The sequence below is a fragment of the Capra hircus genome, chromosome 5 (genome assembly GCF_001704415.2).
Source record: "Capra hircus breed San Clemente chromosome 5, ASM170441v1, whole genome shotgun sequence".
NCBI lineage: Eukaryota > Metazoa > Chordata > Mammalia > Artiodactyla > Bovidae > Capra > Capra hircus.
In genome coordinates this window covers 39,979,473-39,993,457 of record NC_030812.1, presented here as the reverse complement: position 1 = coordinate 39,993,457, position 13,985 = coordinate 39,979,473, and the positions used below count along the sequence as shown (strand labels likewise).

Sequence of the window (13,985 nt, the reverse complement as noted above, 5' to 3'; positions counted from 1 at the left end):
ATAAATTTAGGAGTAGGACACATTTTACTTTTCTGTGAGAAATTATAATGAAGAAGACTACAATTATTTACTATGATTAAGAGAAAACATTCTTATTCTTAATTTGGCTACTTGGGAAATTGATAGATAGACCATTAGAAAATGTTATTTCAAATAATGGAGACTTTCATAATCTAACAGAGCATTTTGCTATAATCTTTGTTTCTATTTTATATAAATATAAATATTCTTTGACTATGTTTGCATAAATGTATTTCTTGTATCTTAAGTAATAGATCATGAAACATTATTTTCATTTTCAAAGCATAAATGATATATCACAACAAAATGTGTTTGTATTTGCTAAAGTATATTAAATTCACCAGAGTATTTCTGAAGTAAATTCCTAGATCTCTATGATAGTTCTGGTAAATGATTACAAATATTTCAAGAGGATTTCCATAGGCTGGTTATCAATTGACAAAATTCAGGAATTTTTTAAGTTCACAGTGAGAAGTAAGGAGTATACCTGGAAAAGAAATTCCATATGCCTTAGTGAAAATGAATTTTTGTTGCTCTTAGTCAATGAGCTTTAGGATCCAAACAGATTCCCTTCATTTTCAATAGGTTACAGGATGGTAAGGAATTAATGACTGCACTTTGGAGAAAGCAGATATTTAGAAGACATCCACAGAATCAGGCAGAAGAAATATTTGTATTGTTAAATTAACCATAAATATATAGATGCAAAGAGCTGACTTGTTAGAAAAGACCCTAATACTGGGAAAGATTGAAGGCAGGAGGTGAAGGGGACAACAGAGAATAAGATGGTTGGATGGTGTCACCGACTCAATAGACATGAGTTTGAGCAAGCTCTGGGAGATGATGAGGGACAGAGAAGTTTGGTATGCTGCAGCCCATGGGGTTGCAAAGAGTGGGACACACCTGAGTGAATGAACAACAAAAAATATATATAAATAGTTCCCTGGCTAAGTGGGAAAAAGTCTCCAGCAGATTTGGCATGAAGTAGATAATCAATTCTTATTCCCAGACTATTTTGTCCTCTTGAGTAAAATCTGTACAGCTGATTCTCTTCTTCCCCTTTTTGGTCTAATTCATTGCTTATTGATACATTAACCAGGAAATGTTTAGGGAAAATCGAGTGAAATATAGATCAGAAAATAAACTTCATGTTAGCAGCTGTAAAACATTTAGCTAGTATGAAAAGGTATAAAGTATTGGTTAATATTAATGTGTGAATTTAATTTATTTGGCTACATATGTTCCCAAGAATGTGCTACAATGAAACTTTTAAGTATATTGATAGGCAAATATACTACATATATCTATATAGATGAGATTTGTTAAATAAAAAAGATCCAATATAATAAATTAATATTGAAATAACAGTGATTAGATATGAAAAGCAGATTGATTATATTGAATTTAAAAGGAGAATGGAAATGATAGAATTATCCTGATTCCTTTAAAATATATGCTATATAGAAGTATAAAATGATCTAACTGTTGTCACCTTTTTTTTTTCCATTTTTTATAGATGGGGAAGCCCTATTTTATAGGCTAAACTCAGGTCAGTATCTTTCAGAAATTGATCTTCACTTTTAGATAACAAGGTGTATTCTGAGCCCACTTTTGGAACACAGGAAAAATTCTCCAGCTATATTAAGATATAATTGACTTAAGTTTAAGGTATACAATGTGATGGATGATTTGGTGTACATATATTTTTAAAATGACTGCCACAATAAAGTTACCTGACACCTCTATTGCTTCACAGTTATTTTGTATGTGTATCTGTGTGTGTGATGTGAAAATTTAAGATCTATTCTCTTAGCACCTTTAAAGTACATGATGAAAAATGGTTAACTGTAGTTGTGATGCTATACATTGAATCCCCAGAACTTATTTATCTCATAATTAGAAGTTTGTACTTTTCATCAAGATCTTCCCATTTCTCCCATTCTCAATCTTCTGGAAATCACCATTCTACTCTTTTTCTATGAGTTGGATACATTTAGATTCCACATAAAAAGGAAATTGTATAATATTTGTCTTTTTCTGACTTATTTCAGTTAACGTAATTGTTACAGAGTTCAAGCTCATACTGCTTACTTCATGACAGGCTAATGGATCAAGAAATGAGTCGCTGGGGCAAGGAACAGCAACTTTATTCAGAAAGCTAGAAAACTGAGAAGACAGACTCATGCCCCAAAGAACCATCTTGAACCATCTTGCCTGAATTAGAATTCAGGTTTCTTTTATACTAAAAGTATGTGTGTAGAGGGAGGTGGGGGTGGGGGTAGTAAATCAAATTATTTCCTGGTTCCTATTAGCCTCTGGAGGGATTCTTCCTGCAGTCATTCACAGCTGGTCCTGGTCAGGATGTTTCCTGTGAGCTAAGCAAAAGTATTTTAGTTTAATGCTCATTACCTGGGAGGCATGGCTCCCAGAGATAGATCATTATTTGTAATTTAAACTTACAAGTCATTAACTTAGATACAAAAGATTCTTTTCTATGACATAATGCCTTCAAGGTCCATCCATGTAACTATGAATGGTAGGATTTTCTTTTTTATGGCTGAACAGTATTATATTGTATGTGATATATATCACTTTCTTTAGCTGTCCATCTGTGATAGGCACTTATATTGTTTCCATGTCTTGGCTGTTGTGAATAGTTATGCACTGAATATGGGAGTGAAGATATGTCTCTGAGATGGTAATTTTATTTCCTTTGGATCCATAATCAAGTGGAATTAATAGGTCATATGGTAGTGTTATTTTTAATTTTTTGAGGAACCTCCATGCTGTTTTTCATAATAGCTGTACCAATTTACATTCTCATCAACATGGAATACAGAAAATTGATATATTTAATTTTCATGCATACTTGATTTTGTTATTGAAGGACTCCTAACTATTTATCTCACAATTGTAAGCTACTCAAGGGTGGGATTTTGATCTATGGGTGCAGTGACACTCAGTATATATGTTTTGAATGAATAAAATAATTAAGGATCATTAATAAATATATGTTCTATATATAAAAGTTTCCTATGTGAGGGTAACCAAATTCTCTGAAAGGTAAACTTATTGAAATGAACCACAGATAGCCTATCTTCACACCCAAGAAGAAATGGAACTTCTGAACACAGATTAACCTTATTTTAAGGACATAAAAATGAATACAAATTATATTAAATACCATGGAATGTTGCCCTTGGGATTTACTGATATGTGCATGACAGTTGGACTCTACTCTGGAGATAGTTTCCGAGTTTCTATGTTTGTTCTTTTTTTTTTTTTTTCTATGTTTGTTCTTAATTTGCCTTTCTTTCTCCTGACTTATGTTGAATATCTAGTTTATGTTTTTATAGGATCATTACATCTGCTTTTAACACTCAATTTTAGTTCCTACTTACTACCTTCAGTTTCCTGTGATGAGAGCACCTTTGATCCCAGCTCATTATCCTTGTATATGTTGTAATAGTATATATTCTGTGTGAGACCCCAGAATTTTTTTTCAAGAAGGGAAAAGTTCATGCATGTTTTTTTGACATCTTTATTTGTTGCAAGAGGATTTGGGGATGACTCTTAATTGCAACCTACATTTCAGATAGAATTTTCCTGATATTAAACCTATATGGGGAATGTTATTGTATAATTTTTCTTTAGAGACAAATAGTTCCTAAACCTATCGTAAACCAATTTTTCTTATCTTTTGGCTAAATATGTGTGTGTGTGTGTGTTTGTGTGTAACTATGTACAATTTAGTTTTGGCAACAATTTATCAAAACACATAGGAAGCCCTTTATCTTTTAACTGGCTTTATTTGCTGTTTGTTTTAGTTCATGCCCTTGGCTCAGTAGTAAAGAGTGTGAAAGTCACTCTGTCATGTCTGACTCGTTGCGACCGCAAGGACTATACAGTCCATGGAATTCTCCAGGCCAAAGTACTGGAGTGGGTAGCTGTTCCTTTCTCCAGGGGATCTTCCCAACCCAGGGATGGAACCCAGGTCTCCCACTTTTCAGGAGGCTTCTTTACCAGCTGAACCACCAGGGAGCCCCTGCCGGATAATGCAGGAGATGCAGGTTTGGGTGGGGAGATCCCCTAGAGGAGGGAGGGTGTGGCAACTGCTCCCAGTTTTCTTGCCTGGAGAATCCCCATGGACAGAGAAGCCTGGTGGGCTACAATCCATGGGGTTGCAAACAGTCAGGCACAACTGAGCAACTAAGCACAGCACACATACTTACTATGGCTTGACAAGCTTGCTATTTATTTAAAGTTCATCTTGATTCATAATAATAGCAGTGATGGAACTATCTGTAAGTTGTATATATTTGAATTTCAGTATACAGCTGTAAAATAGAAATTATACTATACTCATTTGATTTACATTAATTAATTTTAGTTTATACATTATTTCTGTTACATGAAAAACTTTAAAACATCTACCTTTTGCCAATAGAATAATAATTAATGCTTTGAAACACCTTAGTCATCTAAGAATTATGTTTTGCTGTGCCTTAATTCATGCATCTAGACTGACTCTATTAGCTGGTTGGAGGACTGGTTTAGCCATTTGCTTTATGGAGCTGGTCTAGAGGGGTATTAAGATACTATGGTCAGTGAATAATTCCTATATTCATGCCTCAGTATTGACTCAGTTAGCAGATGTGGGAATGTCTCATAGGACAAGCGTTGGCTGCAATCAAGATTCCCTTTCTATTAGCAAATCTATCAAAAAAGCTACTAATGACAGCAATTTTCTCTCTTTTTCTTCAGATGACAAAATAGCTGAAAGAAAATCAGGTAAATTACTTTGTTTTCTTTTCTTATGCTATTTGTGCTAAATAAAAATAGAGCAGAACTGCTTTTCTTTGGAGACAGGACATGTCTTCCATGGAAAAATCGTTAAAACACTTGAAATATTTCTTATTAATGCAAACAAAAATACCATAGTGTGTTCTAGTATAATCTGGGCCATCCGTTTTAATACCTAGTCAGTACTGATGAATGTAGTAACCTTTGAAATAGAAAACTGCTCTGGTTACTAGATTTATAAAAATCTCTTAAACCTATGAGATAAATGTGAATGTAGATTAAGGTATACACACCACATATAAGATGTGATACATACAACAGACATACTGGCCATTACTACTAGTGACCAGTGGCATTATATTTCTGAACAAGTTTTACATAGTAAAATATGAGAAGGATAAAATAGTAGAAACAAATATGGCACACTGGCTAAGATACAAGGCTGTTCATTTCAATAACAGAATGAATAAATTCAGAAGAAACATTTGTCTAACCAAATGAAGGATCTAATATATCTGTGGGGTTAAGCTCAGGAGAGAGATGATGAATATAGTGAACACTTACCATGAATTAAATATGTGAAATATAATGAGAGGAAATGGCAACCCACTCCAGTATTCTTGCCTGGGAAAATCCCATGGACAGAGGAGCTTGGTGCACTACAGTCTATGGGGTTGCAGGGTCAGATGCAACTGAGTGACTGAGCATGTATACACACATTATAAAGCAGATATTTTTCATCCTCACATATTATATGTGTGCCCAGGGCCCTGTTGTCCCAATCCCTCTACCAGAATCTTCATATGCATCTCTCTCAAGATTATTTGAGGCATAGTATGATCTACAATGGGGGAGGGAAGATGGAACTGGCTCTGGGTTAGCATATACCCTTTACCCTGTGTCTGTAGTCTTTGACCTCTAAGAAGGACCGTGGCTCAAGGAAGGCCAGAGTAAAACTTGTGTGGCTTACGTTAGGAACCCTCTCTCTAAGAGAGATATTGACAAAGGACATTTTGATTACAAGTCTGGGAGTCCAGATGGGTCTGACTCAAAAGTTCATAAATTTCCCACTGTACTGAATATGGCCTTATTTCTTTCTGCTTTGCCATCAAACTAAGATATTTTGATTTCAAGATGCAGTTATAAAGTACATGGAAGTGAAGAAAGACAATGAGAGAGAGAGAAGACAAAAGAGAAAGGGAGAAGTGTATATAGTGAAGTGGGGCAGGTTTAGGGCAAGTTGAGAAAAAAACACTGTATATGGAGAAGAGTTGTAAAAGTGATAGTATTTTGAGGGTTACTTAATAATATAATAATATAAATTGGCTGTAATTTGAGCACTCTTGAATTCATCTTAAACCAAACACTATTAAGTGATTATTATAATTTCATTATGTCTTAATGTTAAGGATCTCTTCCTCCAACTAAATAGACTAAATCATTGCTATTCTCAAAAGTTTAATATTTTATTTCTGGATATTGTTTGCTATAGAAAAATATATTTGCTAGAAACATGCAAAATGGTTAAGTCCAAAGATTGGAGTTGGGGAAATGTAATTAAAAACAAAATCTTTCTACCACCCTAGAAAACATCTTCACAAAAGCAGAAGAGAAAGAAAGCAGTTTTATTATTGAATAAGGATTAAACCTGAGTGTGATACATATCACAGACAATCACCTGGAGAGATTGCAAGAACAGAAATAAATATTTCTCTTTTATACAGTCAGGAAGATAAAACCCACTACATACGTGCCCTTAAGATGAACAATAACTTGTCCTCAAATAAGAGCAATTGACATCACCAATTGTCACACAAGATTTGTCCTAAGTTTGCTTGGTAGTTAGGGTAGCCACCTGTGTTTGCTAGTTGCCTTTATAAGAAAAAATACTTTCTTGTATCTTTAAAATCATAAAGGAGGGAAGTTTGCACTTGGGGTCAGACACCAGCTGAAGTTATGTTCATATCACCCAGGACATAGGGGAGCTCTCTCCCTTGATGATAGCATTTCAAAAAGATAGTCAACCAATCCCTTAAGGAAACATTACTGAGTTGCTTACATAACCTTTAAAAAGATTAACAAACATATTAAAGAGGTAGAGAAAGGAAGGGAGTTTAAGTTTTCTAAAGTAAATGATCTAAAAAAGAGGGGAGTCTCTCTTCCCTTATTGTCAACAGAGAGAATTAAGTTTCTTACTATTATTTGTATTTGCTGTTACATAGTCTTTAAGTTCTGCTTACAAATCACGCATTTTATTGTCTAGTCAGTGATCAAAATTCATGTCTTCTATGAATTTACAAGAATATTATATTTATTGTATTTATTAAGGCATTACTAATTCTAAAGTTCTTAAATTTTATTATAGAGATTAAAAAAAAACCAGAAATGGTATAGATAGCACAGTATATTAATACCTCAATAGTACCTTATATTATACAGTATATATTACCTTAACAAAAGGACTTTGTTGATGAATGTATTTATTAAATAAATATTAACTGAGTGTTCTCTATGGTTCAAGCACATTTCAAGACATCTGGAATACATCAGCGAATAAAATAGGCAAAAAATCTTAAGCTTATACAGCTTAAATCGAGAAGGAAACAGTTCATAAGCAATAAACATTACATGTAGTAAACATGGTATATACAAGGTGATAAAATCTATGGAATAAGTTAGAGTAATATAATAATAATTAGGAGGATTAAAATGGGGGGTGCAACTTTACATTGTCAGAGTATGACTCATTGAGATGACATTTATTTATTTATTCATTTATTTTTCCTATAAAGATTTCTTTATTTCTTTATTTTTTTTTACAATTTTTTTTCTTTTTATTTTTACTTTATTTTACTTTACAATACTGTATAGGTTTTGCCATACATTGACATGAATCCAGCATGGGTGAGATGACATTTAAACTAGCTCTTGAAGGAGTCGAGCAAATGTTAATTTATGAGTAAATGTTTTCATCTTTATTCTTTGCAGAAATACAGAAAAGAGAATCAGGTATGTTATTTTAATTTTACCAGCTGTTACTAAACCAGGGACAGCGTGGATTCAACATGGTAAAGTATTTAGATGGGAGAAGGTTGACCACTGGAACTCAGAGCTTAGTTCTGGAGAAGGAAGCATGTGGGGAGGTTTCTGCCCTGTCCATGAGAGGAAGAATTTCTATTACAAGTCAATTAAGTCTTTACAACTCTATTCATCTATTTTTTGAAGTCTTACAACTATGAGAAAAAGATATGGACACAGTGATTAAATTAATAAGGCGTGTATGTCATTCCCAGCACCACCAGAATAAAGGTGCTTACACAAAATAATATATGGCTTTTCATAGTATTGTAATCCAATCACATTTATTATGCCAGCAATACTGTTTTCATATAAAAATTTCTGTTATTCACAGTAAGTCCCTTTTTGCACAGTAGTTCATCCTTTGGTGACTTAAATAGAAGAAAGAAATCTCTTGTTGGTTCACTCCTTAACATTGGATTTAGCACTCAAGGAGCTGCTGCAGACAGGTCAGAGAACTTTGGGAGATTAATAGTTTAGAGTCAAAAGACATTCCAGCAGGTACTGTTGGAGAAAAATACTGACCTAGAAGTACTTTTTCCCAGTTGGGATAATCTGATAATCTTTGTTTTATTCGTAGCATATGGCTTTAAAGCCATTAATCCCAGTGCCAACGAGAGTAATGAATTCTGTTTTAAGAGAATCTTGGCAAAGTTTATTAAATTAAATTCTTCCTGATGATTTTTATTTTCTTAAACTATCTTTCTTACTATTATCGTGATGATCAATCATTTTTATAATTGTAAACTAATAATTTAAAATGCTTCCTGGACTCATTTTTAGTGCAGTCTCATGTTTTGGGCTTCCCCAGTGGCTTAGTGGTGAGCAATCTGCCTGCAATGCACAAGACACAAGAGTTTCTGGTTCCATTCCTGGGTGGAGAATATCCCCTGGAGGAGGAAATGGCAAACCACTCCAGTATTCTTGCCTGGAAAATTCCACAGACTGAGAAGCCTGGTGGGTTACAGTCCATGGGATTGCAAAGAGTTGGACACGACTGAACGGCGTGTCCGCGCGCGCGCACACACACACACACACACACACACACACACACACTCATGTTTCTGTCTGCAACCACAATCCACTTTCAATACCAAGATTCCTCTTGAAATTACATAATCAATTTGCGAAGTAATAATGTTACAAAGTAGGGTTTTTAGCAGTTTGTGGCCTTCAATTTTGGTTCAATCAGAAACAAATTTAAATTTCTTTGTTAGGCATGTCTTTTCTGATTCAATACACTTCTTCCTTTTGGCTGATTCAAACTTTTACTTTACTTCCCTGGTCCCTGAATTTTCTATAGTTTGTATCTCTGCGAAAACCATGAAGAAGGAGATCCAGTGAAGAAAATAACTTCAATATTTTGTATTAAAATCTAATATTTGAGTCCAGGAGGTGATAACTATCGGAGAAGGCAACGGCACCCCACTCCAGTACTCTTGCCTGGAAAATCCATGGACGGAGTAGCCTGGTAGGCTGCAGTCCATGGGGTCGCGAAGAGTCGGATAGGACTGAGTTAATTCACTTTCACTTTTCTCTTTCATGCATTGGAGAAGGAAATGGCAACCCACTCCTGTATTCTTGCCTGTACAATCTCAGGGACGGTGGAGCCTGGTAGGCTGCCATTTATGGGGTCGCACAGAGTTGGACAGAACTGAAGCGACTTAGCAGTAGCAGGTGATAACTGAAAAGGGAGTAGCAGTTTTAGGTGTAGGGCTGTGGTTGAAATATCCAAAGGAAAGACACAAACATTTCCTGTCTGTCCAGTCATCTGTTTTGGGATTGACAAACTCAATATGACTAGTAAGTCAACACAGAAATTTGCTCTTGTTTATAACACTGAGGTGTGAATTGTTTGCTCATGTTCTATAGAACACATTGAAACTTTATCTTAAATGAACTCTGAACCCAGTGCATCCCACTTTTCTTATGGAATTCTCTCAAACCTCATGGTAAATTGGTCACCATGCCCATCTCTGATTATATTGTGTGTAATTATATATGGAAAGATATGTGGAGGGGAAGGGATGATACATTCAAAACAATAATGAAGACCTAGTTCAAGCAATGAGTGTAGATTAATTTCTTTTACAATATGAATGAATGCAACTTTTCTCTGATAATGATTATTTTGTATGGTAAAGAACACCAGCTCAGCATATAGTCTTGCCAACAGTGTCTCTGGGGGTACAGAATTTGGTGACATTGCTTGAAATAAAAATAGAATTTATTGGGGTGCATCTGGCTAAAATGGATTTTTTATGAATTCAGTAAATGGATTAGCTGGCCCCAATTTTGCTGCAAGTGAAACAGAAATCTAGGTTGTTTCTTAGTTTCTTCTTTGACAGAAAAAGCAATCAATTAGCAAAGCAGGAATTGATAGTTATTTTTGACCAATTCTGATTTAGTGTTAGAGGAATTCATGGGAGAGATTTTTTTTTTTGCTTTGTCTGTTTTTTTAAAAATATATAAATGTATTTTCTTTTAATTGGAGGCTAATTACTTTACAATATTGTATTGGTTTTGCCATACATCAACATGAATCCACCACGGGTGTACATGTGTTCCCAATCCTGAACACCCTTCCCACCTGTCTCCCCATCCCATCTCTCTGGGTCATCCCAGTGTACCAGCCCCGAGCACCCTGTTTCATGCATCAAACCTGGACTGGCAATTCATTTCATATATGACATTATATATGTTTCAATGCCATTCTCCCAAATCATCCCACCCTCGCCCTCTCCCACAGAGTCCAAAAGACTGTTCTATACATCTGTGTCTCTTTTGCTGTCTCACATAAAGGGTTATTGTTACCATCTTTCTAAATTCCATATATATGTTTTAGTATACTCTATTGGTGTTTTTCTTTCTGGCTTACTTCACTCTCTATAATAGGCCCAGTTTCATCCACCTCCTTAGAACTGATTCCAATGCATTTTTTTAATGGCTGAGTAATACTTCATTGTGTATATGTACCACAGCTTACTTATCCATTCATCTGCTGATGGACATCTAGGTTGCTTCCATATCCTGGCTATTGTAAGCAGTGCTGCGATGAACATTGGGGTACATGTGTCTCTTTCAATTCTGGTTTCCTCAGGTGTGTATGCCCAGAAGTGGGGTTGCTGAGTTTTATGGCCGTTCTATTTGTAGTTTTTTAAGGAATCTCCACACTGTTTTCCATAGTGGCTGTATAGTTTGTATTCTCACCAACAGTGTAAGAGGGTTCCCTTTTCTCCACACCCTCTCCAGCACTTATTGCTTGTAGACTTTTGGATTGCAGCCATTCTGACTGACGTGAAATGGTACCTCATTGTGGTTTTGATTTGCATTTTTCTGATAATGAGTGATGTTGAGCATCTTTTCATGTGTTTGTTAGCCATCTATATGTCTTCTTTGGAGAAATGTCTGTTTGTTCTTTGGCCCATTTTTTGATTGGGTCTTTTATTTTTCTGGAATTGGGCTGCAGGAGCTGCTTGTATATTTTTGAGATTAATTCTTTGTCAGTTGCTTTGCTTGCTATTATTTTCTCCCATTCTGAAGGCTGTCTTTTCACTTTGCTTATAGTTTCCTTTCTTGTGCAAAAGCTTTTAAGTTTAACTAGGTCCCATTTGTTTATTTTTTGCTTTTATTTCCAATATTCTGGGAGGTGGGTCATAGAGGATCCTGCTGTGATTTATGCCAGAGAGTGTTTTGCCTATGTTTTCCTCTAGGAGTTTTATAGTTTCTGGTCTTACATTTAGACCTTTCATCCATTTTGAGTTTATTTTTGTGTATGATGTTAGAAAGTGTTCTAGTTTCATTCTTTTACAAGTGGTTGACCAGTTTTCCCAGCACCACTTATTAAAGATATTGTCTTTGCTCCATTGTATATTCTTGCCTCCTTTGTCAAAGATAAGGTGTCCATATGTGTGTGGATTTATCTCTGGGCTTTCTATTTTGTTCCATTGATCTATATTTCTGTCTTTGTGCCAGTACCATACTGTCTTGAAGACTCTAGCTTTGTAGTTTAGTCTGAGGTCAGGTAGGTTGATTCCTCCAGTTCCATTCTTTTTTCTCAAGATTGCTTTGGCTTTTCAAGGTTTTTTGTATTTCCATACAAATTGTGAAGTTATTTTCTGCAGTTCTATGAAAAATACCATTGGTAGCTTGATAGGGATTGCATTGAATCTACAGATTGCTTTGGGTAATATACTCATTTTCACTATATTGATTCTTCCAATCCATGTACATGGTATATTTCTCCATCTATTTGTGTCCACTTTGATTTCTTTCACTAGTGTTTTATAGTTTTCTATATATAGGTCTTTTGTTTCTTTAGGTAGATATATTCCTAAGTATTTTATTCTTTTCCTTGCAATGGTGAATGGAATTGTTTCCTTAATTTGTCTGTTTTCTCATTATTAGTGTATAGGAATGCAAGGGATTTCTGTGTGTTGATTTTATATCCTAAAACTTTACTGTATTCATTGATTAGCTCTAGTAATTTTCTGGTGGAGTCTTTAGGGTTTCTATGTATAGGATCATGTCATCTGCAAACAGTGAGAGTTTTACTTCTTCTTTTCCAATTTGGATTCCTTTTATTTTATTTTTTTTTCTGCTCTGATTGCTGTGGCCAAAAGTTCCAAAACTATGTTGAATAGTAGTGGTGAGAGTGTGCACCCTTATCTTGTCCCTGACTTTAGGGGAAATGCTTTCAATTTTTCACCATTGAGGATAATGTTTGCTGTGGGTTTGTCATATATAGCTTTTATTATATTGAGGTATGTTCCTTCTATTCCTGCTTTCTGGAGGGTTTTTATCATAAATGGATGTTGAATTTTGTCAAAGGCCTTCTCTGCATCTATTGAGATAATCATATGGCTTTTGTTCTTCTATTTGTTAATGTGGTGTATTACATTGATTGATTTGTGGATATTGAAGAATCTTTGCATCCCTGGGATAAAGCCCACTTGGTCATGATGTATGACCTTTTTAATGTGTTGTTGGATTCTCATTGCTAGAATTTTGTTAAGGATTTTTGCATCTATGTTCATCAGTGATATTGGATTGTAGTTTTCTTTTTTTGTGGGATCTTTCTCAGGTTTTGATATTAGGGTGATGGTGGCCTCATAGAATGAGTTTGGAAGTTTCCCTTCCTCTGCAATTTTCTGGAAGAGTTTGAGTAGGATAGGTGTTAGCTCTTCTCTACATTTTTGGTAGAATTCAGCTGTGAAGCTGTCTGGACCTGGGCTTTTGTTTGCTGGAAGATTTCTGATTACAGTTTCAATTCCCGTGCTTAGGTTTTTAAACTACGTTTGATTCTTAAAGGATCTGTGCTTTCATCAACAGAAATAAATTTAAACATTTTAGTGAAGAAGCAAGTGGAATGAATGCTTTTATGAAGGGTCTTGGACCTGGAATGAAGAAATCCAGTTTCTATATAGTCTTTCCTATGAACCTTTTGTGGACTTTGGGAAAGCCACTTAAACTCTCTTGTTTCCAAGTTTTGTCATAAGAAATGAAAACTTTCTGGTCTCATGTTTCTGTATGATTTTTTGAATTTTTAAGTTCTATTACTCATATTTAAACTGATTGTCCTGAAAGGAATGTCAGAATATTTGAAACTGTCAAATGTGTATATCTATGGTCAAGAATTAGGAGGTGATAAGCAAAACAAAAGTGCTAAATTTTGTTACAGTAATTTTTATTTCAAAATGGTTTTTTATATTGTGTTATATTATATTTTCAATAATCAGAAGTTGTAGATAAATGTCAATTTATATTTGGAAATTAGTCATTGACATAACTGAGGTTCATTAAAGTACAGCAATTATAGGTATTTTTTGTGTCAGAGCAATTTATCTTAAAAGATGTGAAAACTGATGGAAATAGAATGAATAGTAAGAAGTTTGTTCATAAATCCATGGGCTTTAGCTCTCTCTTTAATAACATGAATTCTGATTCAGACTCTATTAAGAAAAAACATAAATGATTTACATCCTTTGTTTATTTCTTCTGGTAACAGTTTAAGGTTCCATTTAGTTTTCCATTTGCCTTTTGATTTTGGACTTGATGGTAAAAAAGAGGGTTAAATTGGATTT

The 13,985-nt window shown here is 34.7% G+C and overlaps 1 protein-coding gene across 1 annotated transcript in view; it reads left to right on the top strand.

The window, feature by feature from the left end:
* MUC19 (mucin 19, oligomeric) overlaps positions 7,725–13,985 on the top strand; it is a 125,077-nt gene continuing 118,816 nt past the window's right edge. The window contains 3 exon segments of the mRNA XM_018049032.1: positions 7,725–7,728; positions 7,813–7,833; positions 8,483–8,521. Of these exon segments, the coding sequence (XP_017904521.1) occupies positions 7,725–7,728; positions 7,813–7,833; positions 8,483–8,521 (64 nt within the window).